At 41.9% G+C, this 16,190-nt stretch overlaps 1 protein-coding gene across 2 annotated transcripts in view; it reads left to right on the top strand.

Moving 5' to 3' along the window:
• Positions 1 to 3,290, top strand: part of KCND3 (potassium voltage-gated channel subfamily D member 3) — a 421,590-nt gene extending 418,300 nt beyond the window's left edge. For both annotated transcript variants that reach the window (XM_040423873.1, XM_040423874.1), the window contains one exon: positions 3,095 to 3,290. In XM_040423873.1, coding sequence (XP_040279807.1) covers positions 3,095 to 3,290 — 196 coding nt within the window. The remainder of the gene's footprint in view (positions 1 to 3,094) is intronic.
• Positions 3,291 to 16,190: the final 12,900 nt, after the last annotated feature.

Here is a 16,190-nt window from a genome sequence, read left to right as displayed (position 1 = left end):
CAGGAACAACGGATCCGCAAAAAACGGACCGAAAATCGGAATGTAGAAAAATACTGACGTGTGAATGTAGCCTTAGGAACAGGAAATAGAACAGAGAGTGACTACAGAGAGGTTCCTTCACTCTGGAGGACCCAGCATGTTCATGGACACAAGGAAAGGCCTCATTTCTTGAGTGGTGGTGCTTGCTACATCCAAACAGTTAAGTAGGAAAATTCCAGCACTCCAGAAATGAAAAGTCTTCATCTTTAATGGTCCGTTAAAAAATATATCAGTCAGTACATCCAGCTTACGCATTTCGAGCAGCTTACTCATAGCATAAGCTAGATGTACAGACTAATTTATTTTAAAATGGACCAATAAAGATGAAGGCTTTACATTTTTGCAGTGCTGAAATTTTGATACTGACCTGTTTGGATGTATCCTGAGCTCCTTGATCCTAGGGGTGTCTGTACACCCTCACCGATTGCCACATGAATTCAACAAAAAAAAATCATAACATGTTACACAAGTCTCTATTCTCCCCTAGAAATACTCTATAGGTTTTAGGGAAAGACGGAGCGTGCTGTATGCAGACGCTACATGACTCCGTGCTGAAAGAGCCGTACATGTTCTTATGCAGTAAGTAGTGTTGAGCGAAGTTTAGTAAAACTTTGATTCTAAATGAATCTGAATTTCCTTGCGCTTCATGTTAATGAATCCGTTTTCCTAAAATGGCGGCTGCACATGTTAGAAAGCGAGACTTAGTGTATAGGACACAAGCAGGGGAGCGCAATATCCTCCATAATGCTGTGCAGCTAGCCAATCTGCAGATAACCGTCCCCTGTGATGTTACAGCCTTATAAAACCCTCATTCTGCGCGGTCTCTGCCATTGTTCTGTGAGCTGAGCTTAGGGAGAGACGGGGTAAGCGCTCATGCACTAGGGACAGTGTTGCTGAAAATGATTAACAGAAGAATATTGGAGAGGGAGAGTTCAGGGAGAGTGCAGGGAGAGTGAAGGGAGACTGCAGGGAGAGTGAAGGGAGAGGAGGAACATAATCATTGCGTCATTTTCACTGTTTACCAGACTCAGCTCTATCAGGTTCTCTATCATTAAAAAACAATGGCTGTCTGCTGGGAATGCCGAGAGACAGAAAGAGAATAATTTAGCTAGTCATTACCTGTCATTAATGTCCTTGTATACATATTGATTTGGTCACTTTTCATCTCTGTACACTGTATCAGTTTCCTATGCATTTTGGTAAGTAAAAAATGTTATCCAGGCGTAAACTTGCAAAAATATGCCAAACGTAGCCTATGGAGATGCACAGTATATGCCGAACAGTAAGAATATGTGATGTGAGCATAAGCCGCTCATACACATTAAAGGGGTTGTCTTATTTTTCTGTTTCCACAGTGAGATAGCACTAAGTACCCACCCCAGGTACCCGGGCTTAGGGAAACAGCAGAGGGGTCCAGCGTTCTGCTGTAACTTCCATTGTACTGAATGGAAGCAAAGCGAACAGCATAGCAGAACCCTACTTCTGTAACTCCCAGAATACTCCATCTTGTCATGGAAACGTCAAAATGGGACAACCCCTTTAATTCTAGCCAAGCCTGACCGACCTTCAGGGCAGCCTGACTCTTCCCCAGTGGCAGATGTTAGGGCAGAAAAGGATTGGGCTGTTGGATTTTAACATGCCCAATCATTTTGTTCTTGGAGAGATAAACTGCTGCCAGAGGTATATTGAAGTGAATTACTTTCATCTCCCAATTCAAAACACATGTATACTTGGTCAAGCCGAGCATGCATGTGTATAGGAGGGGTTGAGACAGATAGCTGTTGGCCAAAGAGCTGTTGGGTAACAATTATCTAAAATGTATGGCCAGCTTTAGTCTATTACAACAAATTAAACATTCCCTATTAGGCCCCATGCGCACAACCATGTACGTTTTAAGGTCCGCAATTCGCAGATCCGTAAAATACGTATACGGTTTGTTCGCATTTTATTGGTGGACCCATTGTTTTCAATGGGTCCGTGGTCTGCATTGTGCAGACAAAATCTATCTTTTTGCAGAACGGACATACGGATATGGAAAGCACACAGATGATCAGTGTGCTTTCCGCATCCATATGTCCTTTCCACAAAAGGATAGAACATGTCCTATAATTGTCTCTAAAATGCAGACCGTGGACCCATAGAAGTTAATGAGTTAATGGGTGCGCAAAAATGCAGATGCTACATGGACTGCACTTGTATTTTGCAGATCCTCGATTTGCAGCATTTGTATAGCATTTACCTGCAATTAGTGATGAGCGATGTATTCAAAAATTCGATTTGGCTGCTTCAAAGTAGTTTGTCACAGAGCGCATTTCTTTGTAAGTAGTGGGTGCAATGACGGGGGGTGGCGCAATAGCCCCTCGGATGCCACGTTCATAGGTGATCGCGGCATCTGACTTTAATAACACAATGTACGGTAAAAAAATTAAAAAAATTAGTAAAATCTTAGTTATTACCCTCATCCATTTAATTGCTAAAACTCGGGTACCCCCATCTTGATTGAATATCTAGCGCTAAATCGGCCGACGTGGAGACGTCATACGTCACAGCGCAAGATCTTCAATCTTTGTGTTCGAATGGAGGTAAGCATGATTTTTTTTATTATTTTTTACCGCCATTCAGGGAAAATCAATTCACTACCACGAAGCATGAGGAAATTCAGCTTTGCAACAAATCAAATTTTTCCTGAAATTCCGATCGAATTTGTGGAGTTCGATTCGCTCAACACTACTTGTGATATGCCCAATTTTTGGTTAATGAAAAATATCTATAGTATAAAGCAAAAAAGCTAAAATAATAGTACTTTGCCTGCTTTAAAAAAGAAATTGAGTCCAAAATCAAGTAACGGTAAATCCTCAGCATGCCTCCTAGAAGCGTGGCAGCTCTGTCGGCATTCTTGAAATGCAACCATCGTGGCTCTGTAGGAGAGACTCTTCAAGCACTTCAAATACAGTACCTTACTATTGCCCAAAACAGGAGAAAGTATCAGGAGACAGTAGCAACAGTCTTAACACTTTCAGCCTGTTTTCTTACTGAAATATTTTCTGTCTTGCAGTCGATCCAGCCTGAACTCGAAGTCAGACGACGGCTTAAGATCAAACTGCAAATCTGCACAGATCACAACGGCCATCATTAGCATCCCAACCCCCCCAGCTTTGACACCAGAAGGCGAGAACCGACCTGCCAGCGCGCCTGGACGCACCACAAACATTCACAGTGCCAGCAACATTGTAAAAGTTTCCGCGTTGTAAGACACTGTAACTAGCGTAGTATATTGAGGCTGCCGTGTCGTGTCCTTTTTTGCTGCAAAATAGTGGAATTAGCAGTGAAGAAGTGACAAGCTTCTGCTAAACTTGCCATTTACCATCATGGAAAACTCACGAAGGAGCACTGGCTATATACATAGACGCCTATACTCATGCCTATAGGGTTATGTATATTTTTGGATGTTGGCTGCTAGGAAGTTTCATGGCAAGTAAAGGAGTTAACACGAAAAGCAAATTGACAACACTGTGTCTAAACACCTTTTTTTAAGGTTTTCGGTGGATAATATTTATTCATGAAGAAATGACTCAACTTACATAAAAAAAAAATCAAAAATAAAGGTTTGACAAGGATTAATTTTCGAAGGTCGTCAAAGGGGAACAGGGAAAAACCGATGCAATTTTCTTCTTGTAAGAGAATCTGCAAGAAACCAAAATGACACCGTTTTGTGTTTCTGATAAAAGGTTGGACTTGATGGGCTGGGGTGGGGTTTGGGGAGAACCGGTCAAAGAAAATTTTATTTTCCTGCATTTCCTGTGAGAGTGGACATTGAACTGTTCAGAGAACAGAACAGCTCCTAGCACATTTCAGGACGGGCACATTGTAGATGCGAGCACACACACACTCATCTTCCCTAGCTGATGTTCTTAATTCTTAGAGCATTTTTGTATTAGCCTTTAAAGTCCAAGCAGTGCAGACTGTGATGTTGTCAGGTATTATGTCTGTGATGAAAAAAATAAGACATCATAAAAAAGCAAAAAAAAACAAAACAATGAAAATCTTTTTGATAGCAGCATTTAGTTTACACACCACCGTTTATTTTATGCTTTATGATTTCTTTTAATACAGAAGAAGTTGCAGGTTCTGTAAAAAAAAAAAAGTTAAGAGAAGTACATGATAGGGGATCATCCCACATCCCATCAGATCTCAATGACTTGAGGACCCTGCAGTAGACATGCATTTTCTTAATTTGGAGTAATATGGATCTTTAGTTCAGTGTATATACTGTAACCATTCCTTGGTGTTTTCACATAGATCTATTGTGGCTCCGCACCTCAGGTGTTACTCAGACTGATCGTGGTGCAGCAGTGTGCTGTTATAGGAGATATATATATACTAAGATATATATATCTTAGTAAAGCTTAGGTCCAGGTACACTAGTGTATTCTTCCTTCCATACTGCCAATGCAGGCATCAGTTTACTTTCACGTAAAGACAGGGTTCCTAGGTTCGGTTACATGTAAGATGCTCCTTAATACTGTGAGGAGCACCTTGGAGCTTAGTCCTCTCATTCAATGGCTAGCACTGCTGATAATTTCTAATGGGCATGGATCATTTTCATTCACAGGGCATAAAAAAGGGAAGAAAACCCATCAGCACAGTAAGGGTTGAAATGACCCATCACCTTGTACACCCTTCCAGCATGTACGGTACAACAAACCACACTCTGCCTGTACTTAGTAGCATTGTGGCCTCTGTTAAGAATGGAAGCCACAAGAACTATATGGAGAAACAAAGCTCAGGTCAGTCGTTTTGACCACAGACGTGTCAGTAATGGACAAGTATATGTGTGTGTTATAAAGTCGTGTCAAGGATTGATGCAATGTAGGTGTTGAGCTGTTCACAGTGGTAAAACCTGCTCTAGCATTAGTTCTGTTGTCAATGCATTATGTTTACAAGAGCAAATTCATCTCCAAAAAACCGAATCCAAGCAAAGAATTCAGTTCTTTTTCTCAAGATAAAATGTATGGAGAGCCATGTTTTGTAGGAGGCCTGTATGATGGAGGGACACTTATTACTTGAACGTTGGTGGAATCATCTACCTTGCTTTCCATTCATTTTAAGTTCTTTCCACCGACAGTTATCTCACTTGTTGCATATATTCATTTTTTTGCATGGAACTCTTCCTGGATGTCAGCCATTTATTGTTCCGCACATACAACGATAAACAGTTTTGCTTCAGAATTGGCCTACACTCATAGTTGGTGTAGGATCAATGTCCCCTCTACTGTCACTTTTCTCGAAGAGATGACAGCAAGGAGGGTGAAAAAGCCCCAAAATCAGTAGTAGTAAATAATTAGGTAACATGTTTAAAGGGGTATTCCGACTAAAATACTAGTAGCCTATCAACAGAATAGGTCACAAAAGTCTTTCATCAGAATACCGCTTTGAAGACAGACTGTCATGAGATAGCAGTAGTGTAACCATAGGAAGTGTAGAGGTTGAAGGTGTGCTCAGATCCCGGAGACTTAGGTGGCTTCATAGAGGAACACTAGTAGGGTAAATGATAGTTTGAGGAGCCTGTTAAATGTTCTGGTTTAGGTGTCTGGAGATTCAAGTTTTGCCTCTGCTAGAAAGCCTTTCTATAGTAGGCTATGATTGCTGCCATACGCTACATCTTAATCTTCTTATAGTTTTGTTAGGGCATCTGCTATAGTTTTGGTAGGGCATCTAAGTCTAGCTTTTGACAGGGCTTCTTTATTAAAATATGCTGTATTGCTTGTACATCCTAGGAAATGAAATGAAAGTCATCATTGGGTACAGGTGCTTAGCTTTAGGTGATGTAAAGTCTGTAGTCACAACTGGGCCCTGGAGGCTGAGGGACCAAAAGGTCTGCCCCTTATGAGAAGATGATCACTACAAATATCATGTGATTGGCTTGGAGACCTTTTACAGATTTTGCATAGGGGGCCAGGAAGCAGCAATTACACCGGTGACTGGAGATGAATATATGTAAACCATTCTTAAAGAGGTTTTCCATGAATAATCACTTTTTATCCAATGTCTGCAGCCTTCTGCTGTAAACAGAAAATTCACAATTACCTGCTCCATGTGGCTCCAGTCCTCCATGCTGCCTCAGCTGTGTCCATGTTCCAGACCAGTACCCGCAATATTTACATCTGGCTCTGCATGGACATGGTCACATGCTCTGCTGCAGCCAATAACTGGCTTCAGAGGTGATCTGCTACGTATGGCCACATCACTGCTGAAGTCAGTTATTGGCTGTATTGGAGCATGGGACCATGACCATGCAGAGCTGTATGTAAACACTGTGGAGACTGGAACATGGAGGCAGCATGGAGAACCTCAGCAGAAGGAAGCAGGTCAGTATGATTTTTTTATTTTTTTTACGGAGGCAGGATGCAGGCATTAGATAAAAAGTAATTATTCCAGGAAAACCCCTTTAAATACTTCCCGATTTCCAATGCTATACTATCCAAAGGTACCCTTTATCTGTAGGAGCATTCTGAGAACATGGAGGGCTAAAACCAAAATCCCCAGTCAGTGAATGTAACCCTTTCTATGGTAGCCTCTATAAACAGTAGTGTTCAGTCTACTGAAGGCTCTTCAATGCCCCATTAATGGGAAAGAACCTTATATTAGGACGCTGGAGTCAATAAAGTAACTCCGATGTGGAGCATAGGCTCTGTTCACATTATGTTTAGAGCCTTCCTCGGATCTCCTGATGTATCCCTCTTTATAGCCACACAGTTGAGTACAATAGGCTTCCACTTTAAAAATATTTACCGCGTGGTATATGTTTTTTACCGTATGCTTTTATTATAGAATAGTCTACTAAGGTGTAGCAATGCATATGGCCTTGACAGGGGCAGAAGAACACTTGTTTGGTCTCTGTCAGGAGGATGGAGCTAGATAGATATTTTTGACATATACACCAGGAGCTTTTCCGGGCTTTATGCCCAATATAGGCTTTGAGCATAATGTGAACAGAGCTTTACTTAAGGTTACAAGCACATGGCCGTATCCATTTTGCAGCCCACAAACCGTAGAGCCATAAAATATGAATACCGGCTGTGTGCATGCCACAACATCTTTGTAGAAATGCCTATTCTTGTCTGCAAAACAGACAAAAATAGGACATGTTCTATAATTTGGGGAACGAGCACATGGATGTGGACATCCATGTGCTGTCCGCATTTTTTGAGGCCCCATAGAAATGAATGGGTGTGCATGCAGTGCCCAAAAAATGAGGTTTGGATCAAAAATACGGTCATGTGCATGATGCCTTATACACATTTTGTATTATAATATGTTTTTACTAGATAGGTTAGGGTTTATTGGATGATGCCACTGCAGTCATTACTGAAAAAAAATTGGGGTTTCTGGAGATGCTGCTGAAATCAAATCCACACTGGAGGTACATACAGTATAGTTCAAAGGAATGGAATCTAGTTGGTTGCCATATACCCATGAAGAATACTGTACAACTATGAAATAAAAATGATTTTTTTTTTTAAATTGTATGTACCTCCAGTGAGAATTCCATTTTGGAAAAGCCTCTAGAAACCCCATTTTTTTGTTCAGTAATTACTATACAGCTTTAAAGGCCACTTGGGCCCACTTGAGGAATTTATTCTGAGGGCCCACCCTCTGTGTATATGAGACCTTAAAGGTCCTGTTTATTAGGGGCCTGTCAGAGGATCCTCTGTTAATGTTCTGGGCTAGGCCCACCCTGGTGGTGAGACGGCAGCAGCTGATTTATTAAAGCGTTGGGCACTAAAGGGTGAGCAGAACTGATGCTCCAACAACCTTCATCTGCTATTGTTCCTTCACCCTCTCCCCTTTTTCTGTTGCCCTCTCTTTTATAAATCACCATTTCCATTAATGTTTCCAAGATCCATAGATAGACAAGCCACATCCCGCCGATGAACAGGAGATCAAAAACCATCTATCACCTCCTAATCACCTCCGTTTTTTTGGCACAATACATGACCTGTCGGCTCCCTGCCGCATAATCCTTCTACCATCCTCAGCGTGGCCTCACTTTTGTTAAATGCCGTGGGGAGGCACGGCTTTTTTTTCTTTGTGAATTGGTACCGTCTCTCTCTCATGTTAAGATTGTAGCTCACGTACGTCAGGGCATCATGCGACAATCAAATTGCCACTGCTTGAGCGTGAAATGTCAAGCTGAGGTGTGAAATGAGGAGCATTGATCTACCCTTTGCTGCCTATCAGGGAGTGCATTGCCAGGAAGGGTAATGGAATCTCTGCAGCACGCTTGTTCGTTCCTATGTGTGAGTTACGAGATACAATTTGCACAAGAAGCATTCCTTTCTCTTGATGTGTAACTTCTCCAGCAGCGAAAAGACACTGAGAGCCAAAGACTGGACTTTCCTGACAAGCAAAAACAGCAACAAAAAAAGATTTAAAAAAAAAAAGAAAAATAAAAAATAAAAAATCACTACCGGTACATGTCCCACAATGCAACGTGACAGAATAATACATGGGACAGGAAAATAAAAAATAAAAAAACAACAACAACAGTATCTGCAGTTTATTAACATGTTCACTGCCAGTCTCCTTAGTCTCTCGGAGGTTATACCATATCCCACAGAATGAAGAGCAGTCATTCCCAACCAATATTTTGTGGATACATATGTGTGATTTGGCCTAAAATAGGCCCTAGAAAAGTGACCTAGCTGTGTAAGAGATAGAATCGTTTCAATGTTTCAGTGTAATTGTTCTATTCTGTGTCTTTTCCGAGCTTTTCATTTCCTGACAGCATCATCTGTGTGTTACTTTCACATATGGCAGAGCCCATTCTCTTTGTTGTCTTGGCAAAAAAAAAAATGTTCTCTCGATTGCTTCCATATTTTTTTTTTATTTTTTAATTGAGCATTACTGGTGAGCGAGGCAATTTCCAGGCAATCAATATTGTACCAATACAAAAAGTACTGTATAATAATTAAGAAGAAAACTATATGTCGGATCTTCTCGTGAGAAAGAAAGCAAAAGGACGTGGAAAAAAAAAAATAATAATCACCTTTTTTTTTTCTTGCAGCTTAAATCCTGTTGTCTTCTTTTGAGATGTAGTGCATATGTTAAATTGTATATAATTTGCAGTAATGTCTTGTGCCACTGCTGTAACTAATGTATCCAATCCGGATTAAACTCATTATGTGCCACACATGGACAGTACAAGTTCTGAGTGTTCATTCATGGGATGACAGGTAAGGCCTCATCCATATGTGTGTTTAAATGGCCCCCACCAATCCCGAGAACAAGGGTCACTTTCCCCTGTCCGGATGGACCCACAGGCCGACCATTCGTTCTCCTGCTCCATTCATGCTCGATGGGACTGCTAGAGATAGACAGATCTCAGCTATCTCTGGTGGCCCAACAAAGAATGAAGGAAGAGGCTGGGCACATAGTCAGCCAGGGGAACGGGACCCCCACCGATCACTTAGTTACCACCTGTTGATAGGGGAGAACTTGAAAACTTGGCATAACACCTTTACATATTCTGGATGTAAAACTAGAACATAATGCCCAACCAGATGCTACAGAACCTGCTGAATAAAATGTAAAGGGGTATTCTGGTTATAAAAAGTTATCCCCAATCCACAGGAACTGAGCTGAGCAGATTGATATAAATCCCTGCCCCTTCTATGTTTAGGAGTCCAGTGGGAGGTTCTTCTAGTACAGAGTCACAGAGAGAAGGCTGGCAGTCAGGGATTAGTAAGGGTCTAAATGAATACAATGTGCACTGTAGACCCATACAATGCTGTTAGTTTCAGTAGAACTGTAGAGGATCTGGGAATGGAAAAAGTCAAACACCTGGGTACAATATGTCCATCAAAATGCAGCCTTTGGTTTGGGAACAGGCTATCAAATGTTCAGGCCAACATAATTAAAAATATATGCAATTCTCATCGTCTTAGTTAGGCCTCCTGCACACGACCGTATCCATTTTGCGTGCTGCAAAAAAAAAAAGGACACTGGCCGTCTACATGTCGCCATTTTTTTTTTTGACTCCTGCAGAAATGTCCTATCCTTGACCATAAAACGGACAAGAATGGGACATGTTCTATTTTTTTTATGGGGTTACGGATGCCAACGGCATACGGTGTGCTGTCTGTAATCTTTGCGGCCCCATTGAGATAAATGGTTCCGCATCTGATCTGCAAAAAACGCCGATCGGATGCGGACCAAAACTACGGCCGTGTGGATGAGGCCTTATAGTATCTGGTTGAACTAAATTGAATGTACTCTATAGATTACAATGTTCATAATACAGATTACCTTTTCACAAGAACATATGCACACATATGGAAATATCATTTCTATGGCTATTTTGGTTGTTTTGTCTCCTGGTCTTCATGTCCGACCAGTGCACATGTAGACAACCGAGCACAGCGAGTCTCACCAGGTGGACTGGCTCAAGTGGCACCATGTTGTTGATGGATTTATGCATTGCTTCTACAGTAATTCTTCTGCTTGTGAAGCTGCGGATTCAGTGGGTATTCCCGTTTCCTTCCATTGCTTCATTGCACAAGCTGCATCTCCTCTCCCGCACACCGACATAGATATGCAAGCTGGAATTTATGTATAATGCAACTCTGTAGTCTCCGTGGATGGCCCAGCTTTACGAACGTATCTGCACCAAACATCTGTCTAAAAAAAAGTGACGCAAAATGGGCATCTAGGGTTTCAGGGCACACTGGACATGGTATGGTTTAGGCCAGTTTCACACTGGCGTTTCACTTTTCCGGCAGGCTGCATGCAGCGGTATTTTCCCAGCCGCCTCTCGGGATATTTGCTGTGCTGCGGCCGTAACTACGGACGGTCCTCATTATAGTGAATGGGGCCGGGCAGACTTCCAGCAGCACACGTGCACACTGTAGTACGGATCCGGCAGGCTATTCCCCTGCCGGAACGGATAAACTCCATTATGAAACTGGCTTTAGTGGAAAAATAGATGGGGCTTCACTGGAAGGAGCAGGCCTCATATGCACTATTTTGTGCCAAAATTTCAGTGATGTAAAAATTCTGTCCGAAAGTAAGCCAACCAATAGTTGGTATAGAGTCGGAGGAAAGTATCTATCCCTGCACCAGATTCATCATCCAGCCTGAGCCTGATGCACATAGATCTGCATAGGTACTGTGTACACAAAACTGGAAGACATTTTAAACAAACATTACAGCAAAAGAAAAAAAACAACAACCATACTACAGGCCTCGGCTCAATTACTGTTTCAGACAGCCTTCGAGATGTATAAATCTGTGATGCAGTGCAATACAAGTGCATAGGAGATTATTGTACAGTATGCTCCATATGAAATGGTTTCGTATAAATCTGTCAGGGAAAAAAAATTCTGCCATGCATCACTGGACTCCATCTGTACAGAGAGGTAACAAGCATTATTTCTACACGGAGTCTGAAAGGCAGCAGCTTCACACATGCCCTGTGCCCATGGCTCTGCTACATACAGCGGATATGAAAAGTCTACACACCCCTGTTAAAATGTCAGGTTTCTGTGCTGTAAAAATGACAAATAAATAATTTCAGAACTTTTTCCACCTTTAATGTGACTTATAAACTGTACAACTCAATTCAAAAACAAACTGAAATCTTTTAGGTAGAGGGAAGAAAAAATATTAAAATAAAATGGTTGCATAAGTTGAATATTTTGTTGAAGCACCTTTTGATTTTATTACAGCACTCAGTCTTTTTGGGTATGAGTCTATCAGCATGGCACATTTTGACTTGGCAAGATTTGCCCACTCTTCTTTACAAAAACACTCCAAATCTGTCAGATTGCGAGGGCATCTCCTGTGCACAGCCCTCTTCAGATCACCCCACAGATTTTCAATCGGATTCAGGTCTGGGCTCTGGCTGGGCCATTACAAAACTTTAATCTTCTTCTGGTGAAGCCATTCCTTTGGTGATTTGGATGTATGCTTTGGGTCGTTGTCATGCTGAAAGATGAAGTTCCTCTTCATGTTCAGCTTTCTAGCAGAAGCCTGAAGGTTTTGTGCCAATATTGACTGGTATTTGGAACTGTTCATAATTCCCTCTAGCCTAACTAGCTGAAGAAAAACAGCCCCTTGGCACCATGCTTCACTGTGGTTATGGTGTTCTTTTGGTGATGTGCAGTGTTGTTTTTGGGCCAAACATATCTTTTGGAATTATGGCCAAAAAGTTCAACCTTGGTTTGATCAGACCATAACACCTTTTCCCACATGCTTTTGGGAGACTTCAGATGTGTTATTGCAAAATGTAGCCTGGCTTGGATGTTTTTCTTCGTAAGAAAAGGCTTTCATCTTGCCACTCTACCCCATAGCCCAGACATATGAAGAATACAGGAGATTGTTGTCACATGTACCACACAGCCAGTACTTGCCAGATATTCCTGCAGCTCCTTTAGGCTGAGTTCACACGGGTGAGATTTCCGCGCGCGTGCAATGCGGGAGGTGAACGTATTGCATCCGCACTGAATCCGGACCCATTCATTTCTATGGGGCTGTGCACATGAGCGGTGATTTTCACGCATCACTTATGCGTTGCGTGAAAATCGCAGCATGCTCTATATAGTGCGTTTATCACGCAACGCAGGTCCCATAGAAGTGAATGGGGCTGAGTGAAAACCGCAAGCAAGTGCGGACGTGGTGCGATTTTCACGCATGGTTGCTAAGATGACAGTCTATTCACTGTATTATTTTCCCTTATAACATGGTTATAAGGGAAAATAATAGCATTCTTTAATACAGAATGCTTAGTAGAAGGTCAATTGAGGGTTAAAAAATATTAAAAAAATTAACTCACCTCCTCCTCTTGATCGCGTTGTTGCTGATCTCTTCTTACTTCTTTAATCACGAGCTGCCGGCTAAAGGACCTGTGGTGACGTCACATCACATGGTACAATCACATGGTCCATCACCGTGGTGATGGACCATGTGATGATCTCAGTGACGTCACCACAGGTCCTTTGACAGGTCCTGAAGAAAGAACAGGAGACCGGCAGCTATGCGATCAATTGGAGGAGGCGAGTTAATATTTTTTTATTTTTTAACCCTCAATTGACCTTCTACTAAGCATTCTGTATTAAAGAATGCTATTTTCCCTTATAACCATGTTATAAGGGAAAATAATTACATCTACACACCACCGAACCCAAACCTGAACTTCAGTGAAGAAGTTCGGGTCTGAGTACCACATTTAGGTTTTTATCACACGCGTGCAAAACGCATTGCACCCGTGCGATAAAAACGGAAAGCAATCACAGTCAAAACTGACTACAATTGGGAAACTACTCGCGCGGGTTTGCCGCAGTACACCCGGGACGCATCCTGAACAAATCAGTCACGCCCGTGTGAACTCAGCCTTAATGTAGCTGTAGGCCTCTTGGTAGCCTCCCAGACCAATTTTCTATTCGTTTTTTTTATCAATTTTGGAGGGACGTCCAGTTCTTGGTAATGTCAATGTTGTGCCATATTTTCTCCACTTGATGATGACTGTCTTCACTGTGTTCCATGGTATATCTAATGCCTTGGAAATTCTTTTGTACCCTTCTCCTGACTGATACCTTTTAACAATGAGATCCCTCTGAAGCTTTGGAAGCTCTCTGTGGACCATGGCTTTTGCTGTGGGATGCGACTAAGGAAATTTCAGGAAAGACCAACTAGAGCAGCAGAACTTTATTTGGGGTTAATCAGAGGCACTGTAAATGATGGCAGGTGTATGCTGACTCCTATTTAATATGATTTTGAATGTGATTGCTTAATTCTGAACACAGCTACATCCCCAGTTATAAGAGGGTGTGCACACTCATGCAGCCACATTATTTTAGTTCTTTTTGTTTTCTTCCCTCCATCTAAAAGATTTCAGTTTGTTTTTCAATTCAGTGGTACAGTTTATAGGTCACATTAAAGGTGGAAAAAGTTCTCAAATGATTTATCTTTGTCTCATTTTGTTTTTACAGCAGAGACCTGACATTTTAACAGGGGTGTGTAGACTTTATATATCCACTGTATGTGCCACCAAAGCAAAGATTGGCCAGAGGGGATTTAGGCTTGGCTTTCACTACGGCCAAGGTCCGTGAGAATTGCTGATACTTTACATTGCAGACTATTAATCACTTGTCAACCTGAACCAGAGACTAATTATTGCATGAACCTTTGTATAATCGTTCCAATTTGAGCAATTATGGCCGCATGTAATTGCGCACGAACCACAAGCGATATATCGTTCATTTTCTGTGGGTCAGATAAATCTACCTGACTGAAAGTCTATGGTCGTTGACAAAGCCCCTCGTCTAATCAGAAATAGGCCTGTCATTAGCAGTATAAATTCTGCAGGGGCAAAGATGGTAATATTCATCGACTCTTGTTTTGTGCAAACGACTTGCTAAATCGTTGCTTGCGCATATCTGCCCTGTCTTAATAGAGCCCTTACTTTAGTCAGTCCAAGATTGTGCAGAAGAACAAGGAACAATTACTGCATTAACAGCATGGAAAGCAGGTTTATTGAAGGCTTACATCGTTGGCATGTATATGTTCAGATACACTAGAAAATTTTAACTTTGACCCAGAGCATAAAATGACCATTACAAGCCCGCTGTACTTTTCAAAAATGTTAAGTACAAGTCACAAACAGTAGCTAAATGAAGGTTAAACAGTTCCTGAAGAACTGGCTAACCATCATTTGCGTGCCCAACAGAAGATGTCAGGAGAAGGAAGGGCTCACCCTGTTGGGTTACAACGCACCCCATCCGTTTGTTCTCAAGGGAGATAAGGTGCTGCGTTGTCTGGCAGCAGTTTCTTCCCTCTCCCTATTGAGGACACCTGCACAGTTGGCTGGAGGGGCGGCGGTGCTTTTAGTTGGAAGGCATAGCTGTCTAACAAACGAGCCTTTGGCCAACATCTAAACCGTATGGCCAGCCTTAGGCCTCTTAAACACGGATGTCCCGGATTTGCTCAGGACGGGTCACGTGTGCATTGCAGGAAACCCGCGCGAGTGCGCACGCAATTTCAGTCAGTTTTGACTGTGATTGCGTTGTTCCGTTTTTGCAGTGAAAAAACTGAATGTGGCACCCAGACTTCTTCACTGAAGTTCGGGTTAGGTGTTCTGTAGATTTTATTATTTTCCCTGATAACATGGTTATCAGGGAAAATAATAGCATTCTTAATACAGAATGCATAGTAAAATGTTGATTGAGGGGTTAAAAACAAAAAAAAAAAAAAAACTCATCTCATCCACTTGATCGTGCAGCCGGCATGGTCTTCTTTTAGGACCTGCAAAAGGATCTTTGATGACGTAAGATCCTTCTATCTTCATTCAGCAGGACCTGCGCTGACATCACCGTGCTCACCACTTGGTTAGCGCGATTACTTCATCAAAAGGTCCTTTTGAAGGTCCTGAAAGAAGAAAGACAACGGTGCCGGCTGTGCAAACAAGAGGATGAGGTGAGTATTTTTATTTTTAAACCCCTAAAGCCACATTTTAGTAAACATTCTGTATTAAGAATGCTATTATTTTCCCTTAAAACCATGTTATAAGGGGAAAAAAATACAGTGATTAGACTTTAATAGGGTCCGGGTTGCTCATCCCTATCATCTCCTAGCAACCATGCGTGAAAATCGCAGTGCATCCGCACTTGCTTGCGGATACTTGCGATTTTCTCGCAGCCCCATTCATTTCTATGGGGCCTGCGTTGCGTGAAAAGAGCATGCTGCGATTTTCACACAACGCACAAGCGATGCGTGAAAATCACTGCTCATCTGAACAGCCCTATTAAAGTGAATAGGTCCGGATTCAGTGCTGGTGCAATGCGTTCACCTCTGGCATTGCGCCCGCGTGAAAGGGGCCTTAGTCTTCACACTTCAGTGCAGGTCTTTATTTAGCAGTATGTACTCGGTCTTTCTAATTGAATATTCAATTCGATTTGATTGTGCAACATCATAGAAGAACAGTCACAAAAGCAATTCTGAATACAAGCAGTGCTATGGAATCTGTACAGCTTCAGCCCAGAGTGAAATAGAATTTAAAACTGTATGTCCCTTTAAACAGGATAGACGAAGAGCACCTATAAGCAGTAGGTCAGGAGCTGATTAGATTGTTTTCAAAGACTGTCTTTGGTCTTTCA

Source organism: Bufo bufo, chromosome 3 (genome assembly GCF_905171765.1).
Source record: "Bufo bufo chromosome 3, aBufBuf1.1, whole genome shotgun sequence".
NCBI classification, from domain to species: domain Eukaryota; kingdom Metazoa; phylum Chordata; class Amphibia; order Anura; family Bufonidae; genus Bufo; species Bufo bufo.
The sequence above is the reverse complement of the archived record's forward strand: the minus strand, read 5'-3'. Positions and strand labels throughout refer to the sequence as shown.